We start from the raw sequence: 27975 nt of genomic DNA on the forward strand, positions 1-27975 counted from the left end.
CTAAATACGTCGCTCTGCCCGCAGGATGTTGATTACGGCCGGCGAGAATGGTGCTGCGAATCCTTGGCAGGAAAAATCCGAACGGCCGTTAGAACGTGCGGCTGGTGGAAACATGCGCCGTGGAAAGTGAGGAAGCGTCAACCAGACGAAAGGAAATCCCGTGTGAGGAGCTCGAAGTCACGCCTACTTTTCAGTGCTGTCACAGCATATTTACCGATGCTTGTATGCTCGACATCCCTTCCAACCATGCGGTTATGTACAAGCAGCACTCACGTTGGTCACGCCGGTCACTCACAGCATCTCTGCGCGGCGTGCGCGTAGGAAAATACAAAATGAACGGCAACCGTGGCCAGTTCGCTTCGAGAGTCGCTTTATGAATGGACGCGTGCTTTTGTTTGCCGCCGCTGTAGCCGAGCTTTGTTTTGTTTATCTTCCCGATCGATACGATCTTCACGCGTTGCGTCTGCGGGTCGTCGATCGCGCGATCGCGAATGGTCGAGAGAGAGAGAGAGAGAGAGAGCGAGATAGTGCTCGCCGAATCGGTGCGAAAAGAGGGAAGCTGTGCGAGTTGTTGTGCTTTCCGCGAGCGAGATGACGGTATGGGTTAGGCTGTGCCGGGGCAAGTGGAGACCAGTTCCGGTGTCAAGCGAGCCAGGTGTGTGCCGCTAGTTCACGGGAGCGCGTCGGTACGGTTGGATCTGCGCTCGGGTTGCTCGCCGGTTGTTTTTCCCGCGTCGCTCGTGACGAAACAACGGAGTGTGTCAAACGAAACGATGACATAAATTAAAACTGGCGGGAATTTTTCTGCGGCCTTCACGTTCCAGTTGTGTGTAGATAAGATGTGCTGGAGTAAGTGTTTCTGTTAGTGCACAAGAGTCTAATAACATCGTTGCATAAAAGTGTGATGAATAAAAAGTACACAAAGTAAGTGCACGGTGAGTGAACAAGAATAACAAACAAGCAAACAACAAAAAAAGGAAACAGTAAAGTGTCGTCTAGAAACGAACACCGACGATTTGACGCCGGGTGCCGGCTCTGTCAGCTGACCGGAGCAGGCTTAAACCCTTCAGCGGAAAACCCCCATTCGGGCCGACAGACAGACGGGCGGACGACAGGACCGTCCCCGTTAAGCCGGGCCTGGACCCAGAAACGCCGATCATGATGGACATCAAACTGGAACACCTCAAGGTAAGATGTGACCCCCGCGGCCGACGGGGGTGGTGGGATATAAAATATTCCGAGCCGATCAAAACACTGTCAAAAAAGGGCAAACCGACCTGTCAAACGTGATCGTCGCGAGCTGGCGGGTCGTGTGGCCAGTGACATGAAGGAATAAGCAAGGACACACTGCCGGGAGACGGTTTGGGGTTTGGAGACCCGTTGAATGGATTCCCTTTTCCGAACCGCGCCGTGGTATGAGTTTCTGTCACGTTCGGTCACGTTCTTCGGAGCGCGTTCTTCGGCGGACAAAGTTTGTGTTATTTTTTCCCCTTTCGTACCCGTGTCTCCACGATTCTTCATCTGTCAAAGACGACGGAGGGAAATGGACGGGTTCATGACTTTTCGTTTCCTTATTCTTCCCCGATGGGTCGAGTGATACTTCCGAAGAGAATTGATAATCGATTATTATACCGAGGTTGGAGGCAGCTTAACGGAATTGTGTACGCTTTTTTATGGCAAGCTAAAGTTTTTTATTTCACTTTTGATAAATGAAAAATAGTTTCTTTTCGAGCACGGCACGCCGCATGGAATCATCCAAGCCTCTTAGAGAGTCCCATACACTTGCTGCCCTTGAGCAATACTGAATTTACCCACTTTCGTCTTAATCGTCAGCTTTGGGGGGATTCGATCGGGCGCAGTTTATTTTTATACCGCAAGTCATCCGCAGTATGAAACGTCACGATCTCGCAGGGACACCACAGATGGGCCGATTTGAAGATCATTCGGATTATGCCGCTGTGTGCGGGGAGAAGATGGTTTTGCTCCGGGGTCTTTTTTCTTCACAAAACACCGACGGCACGGACCTCACAAAGCTCGCCGCTCGGTGTGACTTTAAACGGCGCGAGAGGCCGCGAGCTGCGAGATAAAATCAAATTAAAATATGAAATAATGGAAATGAGCATGATGCTGCTCGATTGCGCTGTGTGGCCTCGCGGTGGGAAGCAGCGGATGATATTGCAGACACTTGTGTTGGGGTTTCACCGCTTTGAGCAGCTCATACGACTGCTTTCTGAGTCGCAGATTTATGTCTAGATCTATTGAGAACTAAATATTTCTTTACGTTTCAGAATAAACATGTCGCAGTCTTTAACAGCGTTCGATAAACCCCATAAAAAACAGACCTGTTTAGAGCTAGCGAGTTGAGCGCAAAATGCCACCCGGAAACGATTCTTCGGCGAACATTCCTGGCATAACTCCACGGCAGATATCCGTAAGGGCAAAACCCCGAAATCTGAGCGCATCATCGGTTTTTCACCGAGCCCTTATCGAACCGATCGATCGAAATCCGATGGAGCGATCCTGCCCAGCTGGGTGGTAAAGTGGAATCTCCCGCAATGTGCCCCGATGGGTGTGAGGGTTTGTTTGAAATGTTTTCGAAGAGCGTGTCGAATCGATTTCGCTTTCGAATGTTTCCGCCACTCTACCGCCCGCAGGACGTAACAACTGTTGTTGTGCAAAGATGCGGGGGGGGGGGAAAAAATGCCAAACACTATGGAATGCGCTGTCGTGGTTTAAACAGACCTCCAAAGGCACAAAGGCTTCAAAAAACAAATTTCTTAAACATGAAAAGCAAAGAGCAACATCAAACAAGTTATGGTCATTCTACTCTATAAAAAGTGCTCTTCTTTTCAATTTCCGCGAGATGTATGACGTGTTTCCTTCAGAAAATAGATACTTTCTGCGGGATAAAACGTTCAATTCTAATACCTCAATACGATGTGCTTTCGATTTATTATCGATGCTTGCGTGGCGTGAGCACGAGCTAACGTAATTGAATGGTTGAAATTTGTAGACATAAATTGAAAAGCCTTTCTTTCCTTTGCACAAAACGCAAAGAAATACTCCAAGTAGGTCAAGCTTGTGAGACATTTTCGTAGAGATGTCATACTTCTTTTCTGGGGTATGAATTTAAACAATTTCTCTAGTTCTTGAAAACTAAATACTATGAATTAAATCAAATGAAAAGTGTACCAGTTGAAAATGCCTAGAAAAGGTTAGGTGTATTGAAATTGAACTATCACAATGATGATTCATCCTCCGATGACTTCCTTTACGTCATGTGGAGTGTGGCGAGTCGTCAGTCAAGATCACACATTATCGATCGATCCCGAGTTCACCTTCGTCAGGGTTGGGATGGATTTTACGAGCGTCGAGCGCCGGGGGGGAGGCAGGATGTCGACCGCGTCAGGAGTAATCTCTGGCTCATTTCGGGCGTGTAATTTGATAGTGAGCCGTGCAGCATAAAACGGTGTCCTCCGGATTTTCCAGCGGCCCGAGAACTCACTGTTGTTGTATGGTAATTTTGTGGCTACCTCGTCGTTTATGCTACCTTGCGGTTTCGATGACACCCAAAACCTGTGTCGTCGAAACCGAAAACAGCGCTGAAAGCGGGGAAGAAATTCTAAACACCATCGGCTCCCGTCGGCGTTCGTCGAATTGAACCCGCTGGGAAAGCGTTAAGTTTAGCTTTTTTTTCCTTCTCTTTCGTTTCGAGCTCCATTCCTTTGAAGTTCAGGACCGAGCTTACATGTCGAAGACACCCTACGATGGGTGCCGCCTCGCTAAAACATCGACCCGGGGACGCCAAAAGCCACACACTGGGTGATATAATTTACATTTTATACATATTTATGCAAATCTGCGCAGAAACTTCAACCCCTTGCAAGCATCGATGTTCCGCCTGTTACCACATTGGGTTTGTCCGGTTTCTTTTCATCTTCCACCTGGTATCATTGGTATTCGACTTTGGATATCTAAGCGCTTGGTCTTCGTCATCGTCTTTCCTCATATGTGGTCCATCTGGCGCCCGACTTCAGATGCATCCGTTGCAGCGCATTCATATGATCAGTTTTGTGCACTAATTTGCGGCATGAAATGTTCTTCTTTAAGAAACGGCACGTTCGGTAAAGAGATTTTGTTGTTTTTCTTTTTTGGGATAGGAAATTTTCATGCCAAAGCATGTAAAGTGTTCCATTTTACGATCGGTACATGATCGGTGACACGGTTTGTCGTCCGAATGGGAGTTTATGGTGGTCCTATGGGACTTTTCTTTAGTTGATTTTTAATGTAAAAAAACACAACCTCAAACTTGTGGTCAGTCAGCCTCTTTTTTCCTTCTTTGGGCGTTATCTGGAAGCAGTGGCATATCAAGCTGCAAGCTCCCAGAAGCTGTAACCAATCCCGGAGACGTCCCTCGTAGGGTATAGTGTTTCATCTTGCGGCGCCTCCTTGGATGTGAAGAGGTCGATCCACTCGAAGGCATCACCCGAAAGCCCGAAAACAAACTACGAACGGTGCGGGGTGTGCGTCTTCGAACACGTACCATGAAATCGGGGGAAACTTGAAACTTCGTTGCCTCTACCCCAACGGGGCGAAACGTCGAAGTGGCCGAAGTGGCCACGCTTAGCCTCGCCCAACCCAACGTCCTCCTCCGACCACTTGAGCCGGCACTGCCGCGTCTTTGCGTGGAGTGCTTTTGCTCGGTTTTGGTGGAAAACAAACTCGCTGTAACCGATCCGGGCCACTCCGGACGATGGACGAGGGGTCGGTCTCTTGAGCTTCCAGCGACTTTCGGGGCAGCTTACCATTCCGGTGCGCATTCGGGAGGCCATCGCCAGTCGGAGGCACTTGCAACTGTGTGCTGTGTTCGAAACGGACGGCGATGGTGGCAGCTTCTCCCTTCGTTCGAGCGAATCGAGCGAATGAAGATGTTCACGACGGGGTGTGATCGGTGCTGCGAACCGTCTAATGTTGCCGACACGCCACGACATGGAGTGGGTGCACTTGAGTGAGCTTAAGATATTGTCGAGCGCGTTCGCACCTACTTGAGGGCCCAACATGCAAACTAACTACTCCTTTTAGTTTCGTTTCGTCGACGCCAAACGAAAGTCACTCCAAAAAAAGCTCCTCCTCATCTCGAAAGGCCGAAGTTGACGAGGGCATTCATCGTTTGGGCTGTTCAACTTTGGCATCGTCGGAAGGGTTTTTTTTTGTGTATGTCCGCGTTAGTGTTGAGGGCCGGCACTTTTCCTGTTTGAAATGTTGGCCATCGTAGAGTACTGTTGATATTATTTGAACAACAAAAATGTAACCATTCACGAGCTTTTAAATAATGCTTATTCGTTCTTCTAACATTTTCTGTATATTTAAGTTGTCTTTTGAGAAAAGCGTGTGTTGTTTCAGTTGTTCCTCCATGATATTTGTTTTTTTTCTCTAAATAATATTGTGATTAAGACATTTGAGCCATTGTATCCTCCAACACTTTTACTTTTGTTTTCCAGAAAATTATTTCACGCTTGCTTTAATCTGTAAAACAAGGAAACATACGAACGAATTTTCATTCCACAATCTAATCCACATAAACCAAAAACAATCTCGGTTTCCCTGATCATTTCGGCCGGAGAACGTCGTAGTGTTTAAAAATTGATCGTGTCCAATCGCTTTACCGTCTCAATCGAGAGTCCATAAGCTCAACCAATCGGTTTCGATCTATCTGCATTTGTTGCTTAAGACTTTGTTTCGCGTAATCTCCCTGCGGGACCGAGTGAAAAGTTGACTTCGGACGCAAGAAAACCGACCATCGATCATTGGACGTAATTCGGCGCTCGCGAACCTCGGGTGGGGATCTGTCTTTTCCTCTTTGGAATCTTTGAACGAGAGAAGAAAACACATCCTCGCCGCGTCGATGGCACATGTTTTACCGCGTGGAATTGAGCGTGGCTGTACTTCACACACGATTATGGTATGAAATTTGGGATTACTGCATGAGAAATCGGAAAAAATGATGATCGCACCGCCACGCAAATCCACACTCCACCACCAACAACATTCACGGCCAAAGCTTGTGGAAGGGACGGAAAAAGAGACACTAGCTACAGGTGTAACCGGTGGAAGTAGAAGAAAGGCCAGTAGAAAGACCGCCACAAACGGGAGAAGAAAAACAAAAGGCTCGGAAAAACAGCATCGCCGTACATAAATTATTAATGACCCAGGGCTAATGTTGAAATATTTTCTATGAAATTTTAATGCCTTCTCAATCACGTCCCAAAGCTAGCCCCTCGGCGAAAGGGAGCCCGAGGGGAGTGGGGCGGGCGGAACGGTGGTCCCCGCGTGAATGGTTAATCGACACGGATTAGTTTCGAAGCTTTTTTTTGCCCTCTACCGCTCAATCTCGGCCGGGTATGTCTATTGAGCCGCGTTTCTTCAGGTCGTTGAAGAACAGGCTTGTGCTTTTCTTAACTCACCGCAAACAGGGCTTAGCTGGAATGCGCGTTGTTTTAGGTGAAGATGAAGGTTAACGTAAGGCCAACGATGGAACGTTGGTCCAAGCGCTGCGCACGTTTCATTGGCGCCATATGTTTGCTCTCGTCTCCAACTGCTGGAATGAGTCGGTAGGGCGTGAGGAAAGAGTCCAACTCCGGAAAGCTGCCAGCCGGTTATCGGGGGAAAACTTTACGAAAACCGTAACGCCCCGGGGTCTCCAGAAGCCGACTCTGGCCACGGGTCATTCTATTTGTTGTACGTTCATAAGCTCACTCCGCAGGACACTCTTGACATCGTTCAATTGGCTGTAAGGAAGAGCCAAGGAGAAAATGAGAAAAAAGGACATGCTTCTGTACTCGACAACGGGCAAAGTTTTTAACAGCTGCTCGGAAACGGACTCTACACGATTGCGAGCCAATCGCTTCGACAGCCGGGGTGCAGATTTTCACAACTAATTTTCCAACCATCATAAGCTGCCCCTAAGCAAACGTTCCATAAATAACCGAAAATGGACGCCAAAAACAAAGACCACAGGAAAAGGTAAAGGACAGAAGAAAAAAACAACAGCAATAAAGGACGTGTGTCACCCCCCGAAACACCTGGGATAATAATTGTGTGTGTGTGAGAGAGCATTTCCCAGACACCCTGCCGAGAGGAACAGACTAACAGTTATCAAACCGATAAAACCGAACAGCTCGCACAGGATGATGCACCCAATTAATGGACTCGAAAGGACGATCGGCTGTTTAGAGGACGATTTTGGGCTTGAGCTCGAGTCGCAGCGGGAAACGTTTGAAGTCGTTTGGTGATTTTTTTTTATTTCTTGAAGGTTTAGATTGATGCGTAACTTATGATTCTCGATTCTGGGGATTTTAGGTTACATAAATCGCCACTTACAAATATGAACGTGTGCAAATAGTGTGCCTATTTTAATAGAGAGAAAACTAATTGAAGGATAAGAGTGGGGATCATTTGTTCTACAGAATTCGTTTGGTTAAACGTACTTCTTTAATAAACTGTCCAGATATCCTGTAAAATATGACTGCATTTTAATATCGTTAAATAGAATCGAATGAACGCGAAAAATTCCTAGAACTTTCACATGTAAAACAACAATTGCCCATCTAAACCGTGTTCGAATGGGAGGATGATGCTGGAAAGCCTAATCCTCCCATTCGAAACCCAGAATTCCACTCTGCATTCACTTTCCAGCTTTAACAACTTGGTTGTCACTCGCTAACTGTTTCCCATCCCATCCACTCGACGGCTTACAGAGCTTTCAATGTATCGCTCTCGGAAAATGATGTTTCTTCCTTATCCTCCAGACAGACCGAGATTTTATACCGTTTGACTTTGGCATTGCAACAGTTCGGGTCACATATTGGGAAAGTAAAACCCACACGAAAAATCCCACTTGTTGCCCCGTGCACTTCGCTTCGCCATCTTTCCGACACAACGCCATTCCCTTTTCCCAACCGATCGCTACATTTCCCCCTCCAAGGGACACTCACTTCTTGCTAATGATGTGTGTGCGCAGAAGCGCAAAAGGATAATCTCCTTTGGCGGGATTAAGATTAATGTCTAGCCTGACTTTGCGCATTAACATAAGCATAAGCTTGACGATAATCATTGTTGTTGTTGATGTTGTTGTTCGTACTATTATTACCAGGTCCCTCGTGTCCTCCCGCAACGGGGTTTGCCCGCAACAGACTGTGCCGAGATTTTGAAAGCCTTTCCAGCGTCCTCTCGCTCGCGGCAAGTTCGTTCTGGTCCGGCGTGAGAGTGTTTGCGGTTCAATGAAGCCATTCACAAAACTAAACCTATATTGTACCGTTTGGGTGGCGTCGGTAAAACCCCGAAGCGCAGATGCGATACTTTCTTGTGCTCTGCGATCTTGATCCGGGGAGTGGTTTAACGGTGTGAGTTATGAACGATTGACTTTGATGGATAGTTAGCTAAAGCAGGTAAGGGAATGCATCCAACAATCCTTCGACATAAAGTGGAAATGTTCCAACAGCAAATGTTTTTGTAGTTCGTATTCAGCTACAATCAAAGTAGATTTAGTTTAAAATGAGTAAAACATTCAACCAGAAGCTACTTTGTAAAAAAACAAATCTATGTCAATTAAGAAGACACTTGAAAAAATTTACATCAATAATAAGCATGCAAAAGCTAAATAGAGACATAAACCTCGACCTGTCATTTCTGCATCTGAAAGAGAACGCTTCTTTCAGATGCAAATGCTTCTTGTGTGATGCTATGAATAATTTACGAACCATAATGCATTCCAATCATCCTCGGAATCGAACTATATCTCGTCTGGTCGTAGTGTATCTCGTTTTTCCTACCTCTGCCTGGCCAAGGCAAATCCTAACCATCCTCCTAACACTCCTAACTTTAATCGAGCGGGCGTCACATGCGCACCGCATTGGAACGACAACTTTAAATTAAGTGACAATGCGTTCGACTGACGTTTAGTCGATGTTAAACTATCTTCCACTTCCAGCACCCCAGCACCTGGCCCTGTCAGCTCCCCGGCCGGCCACGATCAAGTTGTAATGGTTGGGCGCGTGTTGTTGGAGTGGTGTGGTACGCGTCTGCAAAAGCAACGGTGTTCTGTCACCTTCTGCCCACCACATATGTGGAACGTTTGACGCAGCTTCCTTCCAACCACGTACCAGGTTTTAGTTGACGGCGAGAAGGAGCAAGACGGAGGGTAATGGGACGATTGGGGGAAAGAAAAGCGCTGGAATCCGCTCCGGAGGCAGACACCGTTGTCAATAATAAGATTTTAATCGGATTACACGTTTTAAAAACCATGGGTTTCACTTTTTTGCCCTTCTCCATCGCCTAGGCCGGTTCGAGCCGTCCCCATGCCGTCCCTACCTGTTTCGAGCCGCGCTTTCCCGCTCCTTTCCACCATGTGTGACGTTTCATCCGAACGTAGGCTAAACGCTTGTTGAGATGCACAGGGTGTGGAAGCGGTTCTGGGTGCGGACACATGCTCGGAGGCTGGCGGGTGGTTGACATCATACTTAAACTATTATTGTCGGGCACATCGGGGTCCCCGAAGCTGATCGATGCCTAGGCTTCTGGAAACTGGCGGCCAGATGAGAACCTAGAGAAGGATCTCGAGAATGTTGATGAATCGATCCTTTTTTTTGCTTTGTAACCTTTGACAATTGTTGAGTGGACGGATGTCGCTCGGATGGCTTAAGCCGATCCTGTGCAAAGTTTAGCTGAAGTCAGCTAGAAAGGTAAACATATCGCACATCCGGCTTTAAGGAGTTTATTGCACATTCTAGGAATACAAGTTTTATAGCCAGGTACTTCAAGAATCGGTAAGATAAGTAGATAAAACTACTATATGGCTATTAAGATTCAATTCATCCAAACGTCACAAGTTGATCGATAAAAATACCGCTCTTTTTTCTAGTAGGTTTCATTAAGGATATCATATTTGCAATGATACTCAAAAAAGGATGTGATTGACATCGCATAAGCAACCCATAAGATTAACGATTCTGTATACAACATCAAGACAAGATGCGTCTGTTGAAATAAAAAAAAAACCCAAACTCACATCAACCTTTGGCGATCGTCCAACAAAAGATAAATCCTTGCAAATACTCTTTTCAGACGCAAAATTTGCTGACCAATCCCGGCTTAACCGGGGTCCCCGGCAGATTATCTCGACCTCACCTCGCTTCGCTTAAAATACCATCCGCTGGGGAGGGCTTTTTTTTACATTCGCAAATTTTAGCACTTCAACCGCTTTCTCGGATCAAAGTTCAAGTACATTTGATTCCTCGAAAAGGTTGTTACCTTTTGCTTTCCTGCGCACTGCTCCTCACTCAGGTGCGACCAGGTGTGAGCGGAGATGCACATGCAATAATGCAACCCGCCAAAGCCTCCCAACGGGACGCCAACAGTGAATGGTGCTGAAAATAACACCTCGAAAACGTACAAGAATAACAAAAAAAAATACAGCGACACAGGCAAGTGTTCGATCTACGGCTTTATTCCATCGACTGGCAGGAAGACTTATGCAAAAGCTTGCCGTTTCCTCGTCCCATTACTCGAAACGGAACTGGTAAACTCGGAGTTTCTGCATCAGCTCTTCCGCTAACCTTTCGGAGGTCATCATTCTCTCGAAAACACGGTAAAGGACCCCTTAGGGGGGGGACAAGGCAAGTGTTACGCTGCCCGGCAGCATTTGGGACGCGCGCTCGTGGATTTGATTTATGGCGAGAGCATGCCAAAAAATTTCATTCCTTCCTAAGCGGTTCCTAAGCGGACAACGTTTTCCTTTCTCTTTCTTCTCCCCCCCCTCGGTATCCCATACTTGTAAATCACCTCTTCAGTAATGGCCCTCGGTGGTCGAGAAAAGACACACCGGACAGCACGAGGAAGAGAGAACGCATATACTAAGCCAAAAATAAACCGGCATCGGGACAACCGCAACCGATATGAGAAATTCATTCCAATAAATATAATTCATAAATCCCGAAAAAAAGGGCGGTAAAACGGTTTCGGGGTCTAGCTCGGTTTGGGGTCGTCGTGTATATGAAACCTGTTCACTCACAGGGTTTTTGTTTCTCACCACCAGCAGATGGTCTTAACAGTGGGCCTTCGCTTGACCATTCGACAGATTGTTTGGTACGTTCTCAGGTGAGTCGAGGTGTGTATTAAAAAAGAAAAACCTTTGCTCAGTTGATAGCAGGACAAACATGTATGAAGGCTCGAGGCACGAATATCTTGAACTGGTGAAGGAGTTGTTAATACCACTTTGTGCCACCATTCATCTCTCTTCCTTGTAGGACGCGTTCATTGTTTGTAGTCCAAGGAAAGTAGAAATTCTTCATTATGCCTACTAAACGACGTAGTTTTCCATCAAAAACACACCCGGACCAGTACCCACAGTTGGCCACATACGTGTGCTTTCCCGACGATACTTTAAACAAAAACTACATTGAAACAACCTGCCCCCAAAACCCGATTCTAAGTCAGGAAAGATTAAGCACCGACGCACGGGATGACCTCAGACTTTGCTTATTATTTACGATCAGTTGAACCCTTTTCTACACCGTTCCCCGCCGCTCCGAGTATGCGGGACAAGGCTACTTTAAATACATCATCATAAAACCATGCCGCTGGGACCGATGAGGTGGTGTGCGCCGAGCATTATTTTATTGGACTCGGGTTTCGTGGGTAATTTATGACTTCATTTCTGGAATTCGGTCTCCGGGAGGATTCTCGACGTGGTTTTCTCGTTAGGGTTCAAATCCTTCGATCCGTTTCTCCGTAAAATCTGTGCACGGTTAGATGGTTGGGCAAAACAAGCTTTACGGGTATAGGTTTAGATCCATGTCTGGTGATCTTTTTATCGCCATGATTTTGGGATAGGACAGACATCCTTTCGAATGTGGTTAATGTGAACAGATCACCCTCGGATGCACCGGAGAATGCAAAACCATATACAGACGGTTCTCGTTGGCAAGATTAAAATCTATCCTAAAACATGCTATCCGTCGACAAACCGATCCATCCTTTGGCTAACCTTCGATGTACCCGGTTTAATGGCATGGCGGCTCGGACTTTATATCCCAGAGATTAACTCATAAATTTTGGCGAATGCATTATGCTCGATTTTCGCTCACCGTTTTTTGCGGGTGGCATCCATGCCGATATGCCAATACGTTACCGAATTTTATGACATGTCTGGTCGCAGGCAAAATCGAAAACCTCGCCAAGGTTTCCGAAGATCTCATTACGATACAAAATGCCCAAAGTATTATTAGAATTTAATCTTCTTAGGTGGTGGGCAAGCGGTGGCGTGAAAAGCGGCGTTCGCTTTCCATTAATGCTTTCCGAGAAAATAAAACCCAATACGATTTCGTTCTGATCGATTTATAACACCACCGGCCACTGATCCACTGGTTGTAAAACGTTATGTCTCAGACAGAATCGGAAGGCGAAGCCGTTTTTCTAATCCCGATCGATCGTCTTCTTCGCAGCAACTTGTAACAGCAAATGTATTCCCCATGGATCTATTTCAAAGACCTTCCGGATCGGAGCGATAAAGCACTGACAAATGCAATCGCCCGCAATTCGTCGGATATGACTCTGCTTGGAATATGAGCCCTAGGTTTTACAAGCCTTGTAAAAGCGATCGGCTACTGGGTTTTTATGTTGGCCTACTTTACAGCGGTATTAACGAACGTGGGTAAATTTTACCAGACTCGGGAGATTTCGGATCGATATCGGAACTGAACCGCCGGAGCGATTCCAATCGATTCTGATCGGCGGGGTTTAAGGAAGCAGTGGCTCGGACATGGAAACCGACCGTCCGATGCAGGTTTTAAGCTTGGTCGTAAATCAGTAAAATCATAAATTTATCAAAACCTAACGTCGGGACCGAACGTCGAACCCGTTTCCGAGGTCCCGATCGATCGCCACACCATTGAGATGCTAATATGGATGGATTTATCACCGAGAACAGTACTGGGGTTGGTGATGCAGAGCATAGTCGAACCGGTTCCGAGCCACGTTCCCAGGCCGGGCGTCCGGGCCAAGGTTAGCGAAATAGGATTATCCTAGTCGGGGCCCGGCAAGGAAGCGATCTTTTTCGATCGACAGATCGATCGTTGTGGTGTTCGCTGGGACGATGGGGTTCGATTTGGCGATTGTTTAGCCTGCGCTGGGAAGATCCGTGACCCTCTCCGATGAGCGCCTCAAAGAGGAGTCAGCTGCGCAAATGGGTATCGTTTCTCATGTTCGCACTTTGCGACGCGCCGTAACCCGAAAGTCCGAAACGTTGCACGGATATTAATATTTCCTAAAGTGCCATCCTTTCCACTGCCGCGTCGCCCAGGTATTCGTCGCCGAGAGTTGGCAACTTTTACGCCGCCGTGCATGCGTCTCGGCCCCCGGAGGCCCCGGAGGCCCCGTCGGGAGGCATCGATCGATTTGAATAATATTTCCCGTGAAAAAAATTATGAAACCGATTATCATTCTGATCGTTTTTATATATTATTGGACCTTATCTTTTGCGACCCGTGCCGACCCAGTGCCGCGCCAATGTGAGCTCACAGACAAGACCGGACCGGCCGGAGTGAGGCATCGAAGTCACCGCCAGTCAGTCGTCAGAGGCTTCCTTACCGAATGTTGAAAGCTCCGGACCGAGCACGGGAGAGACTCGGGAGGATGCGACGATTTGACCACGGTTGGTCCACTGTTTAAGGCCTGGAAGAGGTTGCCGCACGCCGCCATTGGGGCCCGTTGCAATGGGACCTGCTGGACGAGTTCTTTCATGCCGATATGCTCATCGGCGCACTTTTACGGCGTGCGCTACAAAACGGATGATTCGGCACAGTGGGCGATTACGAACTCGGGAATGGGAATTCAATAATTTTCTTAACCCATAATTATTTGTAGGCAGATATTTTTCAATGCGATAAAAAAATATTTTTTATAAGGTAGACATCTCTAAATTGGAGGATTCAAAAAAAAAAGTACCATGATTGTTACAAATACAGTGAACGAAAATATTTAATGTGTAAACAATCGATCCCACTGTTTCTGTTCGGTTTTCCCACTCACCATAAACATTACACTCTGACGGACGCCAACGGAATCGCTCGATCAAAATCCCATCGTGCGCCCTACACCCCTTCCCTCGCCTTCCTCATTTCCATCTCGCAGGCAGAACAGAACGCGAACTCCATCGCTCGCGGCAGACGACGGGCGAGATATTATCTAAATTTATCGGTAATCGTCACAATAACTTGCCCCGATGGTTCATAACTGTCACGGGACAAGGTGTAGAAAGCCGACCGGTAAATAAACGCGGTCGGGGGTCCGTTCGGACCGATCCGACCCCGTCCGTCGTCCGCTTGGCCGGGACAGATTGGTAACGTTATTAAAACATAAACGGTCACTGCCGGCGTGTCGTCTCCATTACCGGAGCCGGGCTCGACTCGCACTCGGTAAGCCCTCCTGCTCGGCCGGAGTCCGGTTTTCGTTCGATCGATCCCCGATCGACGTTCGACCAGAGCCGTTCCGATTGTCTCACGGCGGGCCACGATCCGGCCTGCAAAGGGTAAAAAAGCACGAGTCGACACCCGAAAAGCGAAAGATAAAATAAAACAAATGGACTTATGCGCCCTTTGAATGTTTTCGGTGGTCCCTCGGTTAAGGGTAAAGGGGTTTGCCTGCGCACTTGCGTGGCGAAGCTGGCCACAGATAAAGAAAACTAAAACAGCGCCCCAACACCGAATGATGTGATTATTTTCCAAATTCAAATCGATTTCTACCGTGTGCCACGTGACGCGAGGTTGAGAAAACGGATAAGAAAGTCGTCCAAGTCTCTGTTAGGCCCTCTGTTGGGCGGTGCTTGAAAGCGGCTCCTTCGAATGCAGCGAGAGATTGGAAATTGTGGAAATTATGACAAATGACACACGTATTTGTATCAATCAGAGTGCGATTTATCGCACAAAGACTCCTCGTCTCGGCAAGGGAGAGAAGGAAGAAAACCGTGATCGTGTTTTCGAAGAAAAGTTTCGCGCCCGATAAACCGTTTCCCATCGATTGAGATTTTCGTATCGTTTTCTGGTTTGTTTATTTCATTTTTTTTTATGATCCAACCGCTCAGCAGGTTGGCTGCGTTTGGATATGTTACCGTCGTCGATCGCGGGGTTTCAAGCAGTCGGGCCTTCAACAGGTTGGTTGGTTCGGCTTTTACGCCGAACTGTTTTGTGTTCCAAATTCTACTTCAACCGACCCGCAGAGTTCAGCATTTGGGATCTCCGTTTGACAAATGGCCTTGACGTAGCCATTAACCGGATAAGGGACATCGACGATTGCATCGACGTGGCGAGGTTTCGGGGTGTCCGGGAGGGGCACCAAGTTTACGACCGAACGAACGATGATGAAGAAGTTGCGGCGAGAGATAAACAATAACCGATATCTTCTACGCCAGGACGAGTGAAATAGTTCTCATATGTCTGAAGATGATGTCACTTCACACGAAGAAATAAAATTCAAAAAACTTGTTGCCTTCTCCTAAATTATAATTTAACCCAATGTTTCACGCCACTTTTCACTTTCTCTGACCTATCGTAAAGTTCATTAAAAGTAAGACATTTGAATGTACTTCTCTCAACTGGCTTCCTAATCCTCTGATCGATAGTTGTGTTTTTAAATCACGAAACGTAACGATGCTTCGAACCACGATTTGCGATTCGTTTCGGCCCAAGGCGAGTCTCACTTTTCAGGGTTGATTGATGGATGCGCAGGGGACGGACCGTGCTAGAAAATGGGTTTAGAAATTACTTAATAACCTGAAGGCTGCACACCTTTGCCGTGCCAAGGTTTTACTTTTTCCTCCCGATCCTCTAACGTTCGGCAACAACAGCGTACAGTACGAAGCAGTATGGCGTGTTTTCACTTGTCTAATGTGTTGTGGATCTTTTTTTTTTTTTGTTTGCTGCTCGTGTGTGCTGAAGCCCCCTATTTGGAGCCGCGCAAAATAATGTTAAATGTCGGTAGCTGCTCGAGACCAAAACGAGCGCTACAAACAAAGCCAAAAGGGGAGAACGGTTCGGAGAAGCAGAGGGATTCTTCAAAGGAGGAGTTCGCTTCTGTCGAAATTTTCTTTCGGTAGCAAGGCCAGCTGGCCGGGTCTTAAGATCTGTACCGCCATCGAATGCGCTGCGCGCACAGGCTCGATTAGTGGTAATTAAGTAAATCTTACGCACTGTTTTAGGCGTATCTTGTGTTGCGTTTTTTCGATGCCTTTTTTTCCTTGTTCGCAAGTGTGAATTTTACCCTCCGTGGCGCCATTTGGCTTCCGTTTCGAGGGGATGCAGCCAGCAAGAAAATCGAAACCGTAACTCGGAGCATCATTAGCTGTTGGGGAGTACGTAACGCTTTTCGCAAGGGCAGCGACTTGTGACTTCTGGTGATAGTATGATGTGTGTGTGTGAGTGTACACCATTATCTTATGCCTTCAAGCCCATTAAGCTCGGCCCCAAGTGGCGCCCGACAGGCGCAAACGGTTGATCGGTAATCGATTCGATGATACGCACCGGGGCACCCGGAGTAGCTCATAGGAAAGAAAAACAGACCTCAACGGGGTGTCAAGCGAGAAGCGTTTCTCTCCACACACGATTAAGCCCCGGCCTCGGATCGAAGTGTGGATGTAAGCAATGTTTCTATTTCTACGTGGTGAATGTCGAGCTCTTACCGGGAAACCATAAATCAATTTTTAGTGACATCCACCGGAAAGGTTTACAATCGTTAAGACATGTCTGTTTTCTGAGGAGAGGTTGTGTTTTGATTATCAAACTGCACTGACGTCAGCGCGATTGATGAGTAGTTTTATCTTCTACTTGCAAAAAGTTGCAAATCAACATTCGAACGATGCGAGTCGTTATCAAATATTTTCAAAAAAAAAAAATCCATGCCATAGTGATTGAAAAATTTGTTGCAAAACTGTACAAATGTGTCAATTAGTGATATAAATTTTCTAACCATCCGTTGATCAATCATAATATGCTAGCGGACATGAAAGATGTTCAAGACTCGGTGTTTCTTTTTCTCGTTTTATATGGCGAAGAGAAAAGCGCAAGACAATCAATTTGCCCGATCGGGTGAAACAATAATTTAAGACACTTCGGTGGCTCGAGTGACATCGATTCGTTTAATCCCATGTTTGCCTTTCTACCGTTTTTTTTACCGCTGGGACTACTCTGCAGCCCCTCTTCCACCCATGGCACATCGATTTTGGATGTTACTGATGACACCTGATCGATTAGAGAAAGGAGAAGTCCGTCCGGCCCTCCCGCCGGGCCGGGCGAAGCCTCGCGTCATCCGCGTCACCCGGCGCCCGTCCAACGTTCGTCACTCAATGAATCACAGGCGGTCCACACAACAGCATCGGAGGAGTCGCGCCAGGACCCGCGAACGATGGCAAAATCTACGGCTGAACCGCGCGGCGTGAACGTAACAAGTACGACGACAGTTTTATTGCTCCCTGTCGCTGAGATTTATCTGATTACATTAGTGACGATTTTTTTCTTCTCCCTGTTGTTCTGTCTGTTGCTAAGTTTTGTCTTTTCTGGTGCTCCGTCTGTGGTCAACGTAGTTCCTGGCTTTTTTTTCCTCAGCGAGTCGGTGGATACTCTCGTCTGGTACGGCTTGGAAGAAACTTTCTGCGGTTGGTCCCCACGAAGTGGTTTCGGATGCCACCCGCTTCTTTTTCGTTTAATAGCTGTTACTTCCCGACGAACACGATACCATGCGCGAAGAGCTCCCCATTTCGGTGACAGTGGAATTATAGGACAACCGAAGAGAAGTAAAAGAAAAAAAGGTCAACGGTGGCCAAAATCTTCCGCTCCATTCCCGGGAGAACCACTAAACCTGTCCGACATGTCAATAAAAACCGTTTCCCGAACGATAGGAGATTATTTTCTGCCTCTTTCGCTTCCTGATGGATTTTCTAACACAGTCATCAAGTGGGGAAAAGTTCGCTTATCGTGATATTTGCGTGGTCAGCAAAAGCGGAAATTGGCATTGGTAGTTTTTGTTTGGAGGTGTCGCGATTAGAGATAGCAACAGCTGCCACTTGGTTCGGTTGGTAAACTCATAGCATGTAAGGAAATTATTGCTGAAATTTTTCATCGCACCTTTCACTTTTTTACTAATTGGTGCATGCGTTAAACTTTCTTTTCAACGAATCTGAGGTCTGTTAAGAATGGTGGTAAAAACCTAAAGAAATGCTTTAACTTGTCCATCAATTTTGGAGCCACTTTCTGGAATATCATGCAAACATTATTCAATTTATCTAAAGATAGTTACATCACGAACACATTAAAACAATACCGGTAATATTTCCTATAACTCAAGGGCGCGTTTTCTCTCCCTTCCCCCAAAAGACCAACCAGCGAATGTTTGAAGCGTAGCATATGGTAGCCTAACATTGTCATAATGGAACCGTTTCACTTCCTAAACCAACAAACAAGGGTCGTGCGCGCGCCCTTACGGAAATGGTGGCCGGTTGGTGGGTATGAAAAGCCGAACCGGCAGCCCTCGAACCGCATCCAAATGGTCGCATCCCGAAACCCGCAACGTGTCGTGTTCGGTTTGTTTCCAATACGAAAATAATAAATAATAAATTTGTTCCCGAACGACCCGGGATTGTCTTCCGCCTAACGGTCAAATCACGGTCGTTGTGGTAAGTGAAAATGGGAAAAATCGTCCCCTCTTTCTCGAGGTGGTGTCTCATGCACGCAGCTGCTAATGTGCGTATGACAGTGCGATTTTTTCCTTTTCCCCGGGGGAAGAGGGACGTACGATGTCCTTGGCGGCGAAACAAAACAATTACAAATGATGATACATCACCCCTCCGCCGTGGTGGACGTGGACCTTCGTTCCGTTCGGATCGTTTATGGTTGCCAAATATGAGGGCCCTTCAGACGATTCCATCACGATCGAAAAGTCAACCGCTCGACAGTGAAAAGCGTCCAGAAGCTCGCCTTTGGCACCCCTTGTCGAGTGTGGCGTGTTTATTAACTGATGCGGCGTGAAAAATAACGCCATTTCTGGGAAGTGGTCCAATCGCCCGTTTGATCCTTCTCATCCTGTTGCTTTTAAAAGGGTCTTTTGGCAACGGGAATCGGTGTAGAGTGTTGGGCTAGGTTTGAGGTTATCTATTGCATTTTTTCACCATCATTTTGTCATCTTTGGAACCCAATCATTGGCTACTGGTGCGAAAGCAAAAGGACCGAAGACGTTTCCGTTTCGAATAAACCCGATCGAGCAAGAACGAGCGATTGTTTGAATTGAAACCCGGACGTGGCTTTATCTTCCGCATCGTTTTTAAACGAGGAAAACATATAGAGCTTGCATGTAAGGAGCCAAGAACGCGGGACAACACGGGAGACAATCGTTCGATCGATGACTATCGTTAAATGGCACTTTTTCCCTCCGACGATTGATCGATCCTCGCAATAGTTGGCCAATATTTTTCTCGCCCGCCCGGGCACAATGGCACTGCTAATTTTCGGTTCCATCCTTCTCGTTTTCACCTTTATCTTCCGAGTTTTATGAAATCAAAAATTTGTTTTCATTTTCACATCGTTTCGTGTTCTTTTTTTTGTTGTTCTTTGCTTGCAGACTGAACTGCGGATATGCACCGCCTGCGGAGAACCGATCGCCGATAAGTACCTCTTCGATATCGACGGCTGCGCCTGGCACGGATCCTGCCTGCGGTGCTCCGTCTGCCTGACGCTGCTCGAGCGGCAACCCTCGTGCTACTTCCGCGACCGGCAAGTCTACTGCCGGACGGACTACGCCAAGTAAGTGGGAAAATTGGAAACTTCATTGGGCTGTCGCTCAGATAAATCAAAGACCAAACGGGATGGGTTTACGTCGGGGGCTCAGCAGGAGCGCCCCATGAGGAAGTGGTTCCTTGCCAAGAGGACACATAAAACTAAAAAAGAAAATAGATAAATCGTTAACAAATTCAGCTAGAAGGTTGTCTATTTGGTTGGTTTTTTACTCTGACAAGTAATCATTTGAATATACAAGAGAAGGTTCATATATTTCCATCAGACTTCTTTCCGGGTGTTTTCCAATGCCAGCATTAGTTCTAAATTATTATCGTTCGCCAGAAATTATGTCATCGATTATCCAAGCATATTTCATTCGTTCGTCTAAACCGTTTTTGCAACGGTTCGCCCCGTCTATCCTGCAGGCCGACCAGGAGCTCCACAACGCTAGCCCGATCGCCTAACATCCTAATAGATCGACGTGATTTATGTACTACACCGTCCGGGGATGACGGCTCCGTCGTGCTTGGCGAGCGTAAAGTCTTGTTTACATATAATTAAGATTTAACCCGTTGAGAATTAAAATATTACACCCTGGCCTTGTGTGCTTGGGTTGCATTTCGCGGCAGGCCCAGCTGGAGAGGCTGGGAACAATCGTGATCGTCGTGCACGGGGAGGCAAGAAGACATAAAAAAGAATGATACATCAGCCAAACAAGACACCTGAAGAAAGCGAGTGCGATCTTGGGGCGGTCGGGATGGTATTAGAGATACATTAATAATCATAAAAAAGATCGATGCCACGCCGAGGGACCTGTCAATCATTCCGAAATCCGGCAGTTCCCCGACTCCGGCACACACGTGCGCCTGTGTGATGTAGGATGATCATATTTCACATGCCTGTTGGGGGGGAGGGAGAGGAAAGGAAACATCCCCCCCTCCCCCCAAGGGGAGAAGCGAGCGATACGGATTCCGAGTGGCCACTCGGTGCTCGCCGACCGGCACTTTGGCCAAAAGTGAGATATTTCTATCAATAACTCAACCATCACGCACAATACGCTCACCTCCGCGAGCCGGGGGCAGCGATTTCCGTTTGGCACTCCGTCCGAGGGTCGAACGGTAAAGAAATCGACCACAATGCACAAACCAACCGCGTTCGAAAAAAAAAATAGACCCGAAGTAAAACCCAAAATAAATAACAAACCTCTTCCCGCGGCCAAACAAACACCGGCGAAAGAAAAGGGAATGCTTATGCTGAGCACCGAATGGTGATTTTGAGCCTCCCGCGATCCCGATCGGTTTCGAGCTCGGATCGGGAATGGTTGGTCAGTTCAAATGTGTGTGTGTTTATGTGTTTGTGCCGTATTGGAGAACATTTGCGATGGAACCGGCATCGAAGACCCACCGGAGAAGAAATTAATCATTTTCCCTCCGCTTATAAAGTGAAATAATTTATTGATATTTCTCTACCACGGAGCACCCCCGACCGTCCTCCCTCCTCCAGCCTTCGCTTCATTGGGAACGGGGACTACCATCGAAGGGGTGTTCATATTTTTTTTTTTTTTTTCATTTGGGAAAAATGATCCCAGGATCAAGCAAACCCATAAGTCGGTCGAGCGCGGGGAAAAAAAAGACATAAATAAATGGACAGTAAAACCGCACGAACCGTACACCGTATCCGTATCGGAATGTGTTCGATCTTTTGCCGGCCTCCTGCAACAAGTTGCTTCCTTTTCGGCCGTTCGGATCTCAACGGAGATTTCAGTTTGAAAAAATGTGTAAAAAAGGCTCGATATCGGTGCGAACGGGCTAGGTTCGTTTTCGACAGTCGATCGAAGGCAGTAACAACGCAACGCAACGAAAGACTTGGGCGAGTGTAGAAGCTACGAACCTCCCATGCCTAGGGCAAGGAGGATTATTAATCTTACCGCTTTCTGCCAAACGCTTTCTCACTCTCGCTCTCTTCATCCTCCTTCCTTGGCGTCTTGGTGGTTGACTCCGTTCCCGTTGTTGCGGAGTGGGTGACCGCGTCCACGTCCTCCGGGGCGGCTCTGCCCTCTGCTCTCAACAGTAACAGCGCCATTGTCGCGCTGGCGAGTTTGTACTTTTATTTATAGAGACGGGCTCCTTTTCTAGCGCACCGGCCTCCTGCGATCGATTTGTCGAGTCGTCTTACCCAGCATCCCCCTCCGCGTGTGTGTGTGAATAAAATCTTTGTTTTGATTTCGCTCACCCCGCGCTTGACGTTTATTCGTGAGCACTGTTTGATGTATATTTATGTTTGTATCGGCCTGGCCCGGGCGGTGCACACAATCGATAAATAGAGTTTTCCTTCGGCCCGAGACGCACGCGGAGCTGAGCCGATGAAATACGGATTGACAGGCAAAAGGGCTTTCGTCATTGTTGATGTTGTTAATGTTGATGTTACACAGTCAGTCGGTTGGCTGAATAGGCCGAATCGAGAGCTCTTTGGAGCAGAACTCTGCGGCGGGAGGTTCAAGGATGCAACGTGTTGCTCACATCCTTTGATGTATTTACACGTTGCAAGAGACATTGCGCGTATTTAAATTTGTTTTCCAATTTTTATTCTTGAAATTTCGATTTGAATAATTTAAATGAAGCGTTTAAATCTTTTATTTATTAAAATTAACCTAAAATCCATTTTGTTAACAGCAAGTGATGAATTCAAATTTGACATTTTTTTCTGACAAACATCCTTCACACCTTTGATTGAACTGAAACATTATATAACACTTACTAAAATAATCTTAAAATGTAGAAAATTGCATTACTTCATAATAATCTTCTTTGGAGTCGCTGCGTTATGAGTGTTGCTGACCGAGTCCATGGTCTGAGTTCTCAAGAATGTAACCACGGCCAACAGTACAAGCAAAATAAACACGCGGAAGACGAAAACGAAACACGGACACACTTCAGTCACACTCGGCGTGGCATGACTTGTTTTGACAGCGATTTATTTATGGGCCGAATGGAATTATTATATCACGACACTTTATCTGACGGCGCAAGACCCCGCCGCGGTCTGGCCGTTCGCTAAACGGCGCGAGCCTACGAAGGTTGAACGTTCCAGAACCGGACGCTGCGCAGCCGCGCGAGGTGTCATTCGGTAGGAGCTGTCGGATTAGAGCGTGGTGGCAAGATTGGGGCAGGTTCTCGAGACGCACCCTGAGGATCTCGAGACCGCTGGTAGGACACCGAGATCGGAATTGCGATGTCATCTGACGCGTGTCAAACTTCGGGACAGCCGCAGGAGATGGGTGTTACAGATTCCGAGATCGCGCTTAGCCGCGTCTCTAAAACCCAGCCCAGGTTCGGTCGAGCACTCCAACTGTTCCGGCGCCAATGCTTAACTCAGTGCGAGGTAAAATCTCAATCCTCGTTCCTTCCGACCTGACGGAAACTGTGCTTGAGACGTGTCGTGCGGACAAGGGAAAGCCCTCAACAGCGAAAGAATGGAGTCGGAAACACTTCACGTCTTCCTCGTTCGATGCCTGATAATCGATCGAACCGTGAAGAGATGCTCACGGGCTGGTTCTGGTCATCGGTTACACGTTAAACGCACAAACGAGCGTACACACACACACACACACACATACCGGCTGTCGATCGAGTCCGCCGGCCGGAAAACCGGAATCACGTCGAGCGCATTATCATTTTTATCAATTGGCATATTTATCAATTGGAGCAAAGGGACATTAATAAAACAACGTTCCTACGGCTTCGGGAAAATGGCGAAGAAAAGGCTGGAGGTGATGCGACAATAAAAAAATAAATCCATCAATCTTCGCCCATGGAAACGGCACGGTGCGAAATAAATATTTATAATGTGCGTGCTCGCTCAAATCTGACATTCGAGGGAAAAATAAGGGAACTAAAGTAAAAACGATAGTGAAGAGGGCAAGAAGGATGAACTGTTAAAGGGGCAAGATCTGATTCGGGTTGAACGTCGTTGTGAACGACCGATCGGTTACGATACTGGATGGCTGGGGCGAGGCAAAGGTTCTTCGTCCCAGATGCGACACGAAGTGGTGCACTAACCTAAATGCTCATATCGCAACGGTAATTAAACAAGACATATCGCGCCTTGTTCATCTGCTCACGGTGTGTTGTTCTCGCGTGCTCCTTCCTCGTGGGGACATTTTTGTACATGATTGTTTATTGCATGCTATGTTTTTTTTTGTTACATTAAACTTGTACACTGTTTAATGTTTTTGCATAATTTTCCTTGTTTTCTCCTTTTTTTCAAGATGTTTTCATCCACTTTGTCCTTTATCACATATTTTCTAATGCTTATTTGTTTGCTTGCTGTTACTTACTTCTTTAGTATACTTTTAACTTGTTTTTCTATGCTGATATTGTGTAGTATATCGCTACTTCAAATGAAGGCTTCTAGTTATTTAAAAATATGAAGCTCATACTGTTATAAACTGTGCAGCATAGTGTTCTTGGGAGCTTCCTGGCGTGGGGGAACTTACAATCAAATATCTCTGATCTGTAAGCAAAAAAGAAAAAAAAAAGGAAAGAACACTGGTATTGCATGTGTTCTTCGGCAGTAGATTAGAATCACCGTGGCCATACCATCAAGTACATCGTCTCCATTGAACGTACTTCATCCGATTATCGGTTTCGTCGAGAAAGATGGCGAGTGCGCATCGAATACGGATGCACATTCGTTAGAGCGCATATAGCGTTTAAAGTAGCCTCGCCTGTTATCCTTTGCCTTCGCAGATGATGACGATGGAGGGACGGCGTCTCCGACACCGCTACCGCCCCGTGCGATGTTGTTCGTACTCGTTTGCGCTGATGTTATGTTTTGATGGCGACTCCTTTTTGACCAGCTGGAAACCTATCGCCCTTTGTGTATCACTGTGCTGCGGTTTGTGCAGTTGCTGTCTCTGCGGTTTGTGACGGCGGTTTTTGTGTCGCTTTGGTTGTTTTTTTTTTGCTTCTTTATGTTCTTCTCACTTTGAAAACTTTAAATTTTGTGTTTTTATACTCCATCGGGCGGGGTGGAGGGACGCTGGTTGTGCAGGATGTTGCCGGAGCGGTTGTTGCTGTCAGTGGTGCTGCTGATGCTGCTGTTGTTGTTGTTTTACAACGCACCGAACGCCGGGTCGCGCCATCGTCGACCAGGTTGACTGATGCATACGGTGTGATAAATGTGTTTGGTGTTGCTACAAACGAGTTTATGATTTATCGCTCTCCGGTCAGTCTTCACACAGCATCACAAGCATATCGTGCTCCCGACGACCTTCCCCCGTTCGCTTTTCTTCCTTTCGTTTCCATTCCTTTCCCTGTTATCTTCTCGATATCTACCAGTCGCCAATGGGAAAGACCGTTGGCTTCCGATTCCTGCCTTCCGATTCCCTAGGTTCGTACGGATGGTGGAGATTACAGCAACAAGAAAACAGGACAAATGTCTTATCGGCAAGAAACCATAGCAAAACCAGACCCACGGCACGGCACGAGACGCACTAAGGCGCGCAATGATATAATTGTTTTTCGATTGCTCCGCTTGCACGTTCGCTTCCGAGTGGTCGGTGCGTTCTTCACATAATTTAATTTTTAATTGGTATTGATTATTAATCACAGCAAAAGGGGTGGTTTATGCCCCTCTCGGGACGCCCTTTTGCCTGCCAACATTATTAACCTGTGTTGCTCGTATATCTTTACACAACATGACGTCGGAATGTCGGGTTCGAAGTGGTGTTGGTTTGCGCCCGGTGACATTTAGCGATTATCTTGGGATCGTCGATTTTAGTAGTTTGGAAGATTAAGTACCTGTTACTTCTTGAGCAGAATTACTTTTTTAATATTTGGTTTTCCGTCAGAGTACCTCACAAGAAAACATACAGAATCTCAGGAAGAACGTGTACTCACCTTGCTACAATCTTGCAATCCCGTTCTAAATGGCAGTATCGCTGCAGATCGGACGTCATATCAAACTCCACAGGATCGCCACAATCGTGCCCGAAAGGAGTGCCACCTTGACAGGGCTATCGCGGTAGCCGTCTGTCGTCGTCGCGTCTTGAGAGACGGGATCGCATTTCGCTCCCCTGGCCAACCCACTCCAATACGTGTCCGTCAGTGTGACCGCCGTCGTCGGTTACCGTTGGCGACCAGCGCCTTTTAATTTTCCTTATTGCGGGGCGAACAAAAACCCAAGGAGAATGTCCCCATGTCACGGGCCTGCGCACAGTTGTGTTTGGCGTTCAATAATTCGATCTCGATGTAATATGCAAATATCCGCACCAAAGGGCACCAGTTGCTGGGCAGCAGCCTACAGCTTTTTCTGGGAAGTTTTTGTAATGTTTTGCCCGCCGGGTTTTACTGTTCCACGTTTGTCGATGCTGCGTTTGTTTTCGATCCGTTTGACTGCTGGGTGTGATGTCCACCACAAGGTGTTGCTCCCGGTGCGGTGTTTTAGGGACTGGACTTGTGCTGAAACAATATGAAAATAAAGAAAGAAAAAAATCTGTAGAAAAACATGACAACACACATAAGCAAACACAAGAACGGAGGAGACGAAGGTTGATAATGGGTGGGAAGAAAAAGGTGTCGCACGACCACACCAGTACACCAAGCGAAAGTCAGTGGGGTTTGCGAGCAGGCAGGTTCAATTAAAATTAAATAAATAACCCCACCATCCGAATAAATAAGTGAATGAATAAACTGACGGCGCGCGTTGCTCAAGGGTTCTTCCAGGTGACCCTCGCGCGAGCAGGGACGTGGGGGGGCATAGGTGAAGGATTTTACTGACGCTGAATGGACGGGCGTTGGGACTCGCGGAGTCGAAGTAAATGTAGCAGCATGTAGCCGAGCGTCAGAAACAGAAAAGGAAGTCGCAGCGGGAGCGATTTCAGCTTTTGTTTTACATTTTTCAAGCTACTTCTTCCTCCGAGTGGAAACAAATCGGGCAGAAAGGAAACACTACCAAACCATGCAAGGAACGGTAATTAAATTGGGCATCCCGTTGCGCTCTCCTTCCTGCGTTTGCTTCTTTGTAGGAGTAAGAGTCTTTCCAAACGATCGTTACATGCTTTGTAGAGGATCTTTTTATGGATTTTACACGGGATGAAAAAGCCATTCTTTTATGCCGATTGTCTCTAGATCCTTTTTCGATTCGATTCCGATGGTACAAATTGCTTTCAAAGATGAGCACAATCATATCGAATAAGTAATTAAAAATATTTTCGAACTAGAAATTAGACTAACATAAACCCACCTTCCTGACATTGCTCATGTTTGTCGCTTTCAACAGAACATTCGGTGCCAAATGCTCCAAGTGCTGCCGTACGATAGCGGCTTCCGACTGGGTACGAAAAGCTCGCGATCTCGTGTTCCACCTGGCGTGCTTCTCCTGCGACACCTGCGGCCGGCAACTCTCGACCGGGGAACAGTTTGCGCTGATCGATGACAAGGTGATGTGCAAGATCCATTACATGGACACCGTCGACGATGGATCGAACTCGAGCGATGGTAAGCTGCGGATAGCGGGAATCTCGAAGGATACCTTCCTAACAAACTGCACTATTTCTTCAACACTTTCCCTCCAGATGGTTGCAGTAGCGATGGGTACAACAAGAACAAATCGAAGCGCGTCCGGACAACTTTTACCGAGGAGCAGCTACAAGTGTTGCAGGCCAACTTCCAGATCGACAGCAATCCGGACGGTCAGGACTTGGAGCGGATAGCACAGTTGACAGGGTTGAGCAAGCGGGTGACACAAGTCTGGTTCCAAAACTCTCGCGCACGTCAGAAGAAACATACACACGGTGAGTAACATCAAGTCACCTTCTTTTTATGCTTTTCTTACAGAGTTTGTTCTTCTTTCTCGCATCTCCTATATTTCTTTAGTTCCCCGCGATCACAATCCGAATTTATTCAACGCGCTGCGGCAAGATATGAACAATAACAGCAGTGGACAGACGAGCCTCGGCGATCATGATCAAGGGCCTGGAATGGGGAAGCATCCCGGAACAATGTTTAATTCTCACGGTAAGTGCAATACTAAACCATCTGCTGTGCAAAAATAAATAAGGTCTATTAAAGAACTAAATTTCAAATGCAAATGATTTTTCCCTTCCAACCACAGTGAACCTCATCAATCTGATGGTGTAACACATGGGAATGCAATCATT

At 46.9% G+C, this 27975-nt stretch overlaps 1 protein-coding gene across 1 annotated transcript; it reads left to right on the forward strand.

Moving 5' to 3' along the window:
* The first annotated feature begins 1161 nt into the window (after nt 1-1161).
* LOC131294711 (LIM/homeobox protein Awh-like) lies at nt 1162-27955 on the forward strand. Its single transcript, XM_058322756.1, has 6 exons — nt 1162-1188; nt 19660-19841; nt 27096-27313; nt 27391-27609; nt 27692-27832; nt 27930-27955. The coding sequence occupies exons 1-6, from the start codon at nt 1162-1164 to the stop codon at nt 27953-27955; spliced, it is 813 nt and encodes a 270-aa protein (XP_058178739.1).
* Nucleotides 27956-27975: the final 20 nt, after the last annotated feature.

This window comes from Anopheles ziemanni, chromosome 2 (assembly GCF_943734765.1).
Source record: "Anopheles ziemanni chromosome 2, idAnoZiCoDA_A2_x.2, whole genome shotgun sequence".
Taxonomy (NCBI): domain Eukaryota; kingdom Metazoa; phylum Arthropoda; class Insecta; order Diptera; family Culicidae; genus Anopheles; species Anopheles ziemanni.

Bases quoted from the DNA above. Each gene is read 5' to 3' on its own strand.
- LOC131294711 (XM_058322756.1), top strand. From the start codon at position 1,162: ATGGACATCAAACTGGAACACCTCAAG. The intron at 19,842-27,095 runs GTAAGTGGGAAA...CGCTTTCAACAG, and splicing joins TGCCGGACGGACTACGCCAA to AACATTCGGTGCCAAATGCT. The intron at 27,314-27,390 runs GTAAGCTGCGGA...CTTTCCCTCCAG, and splicing joins TGGATCGAACTCGAGCGATG to ATGGTTGCAGTAGCGATGGG.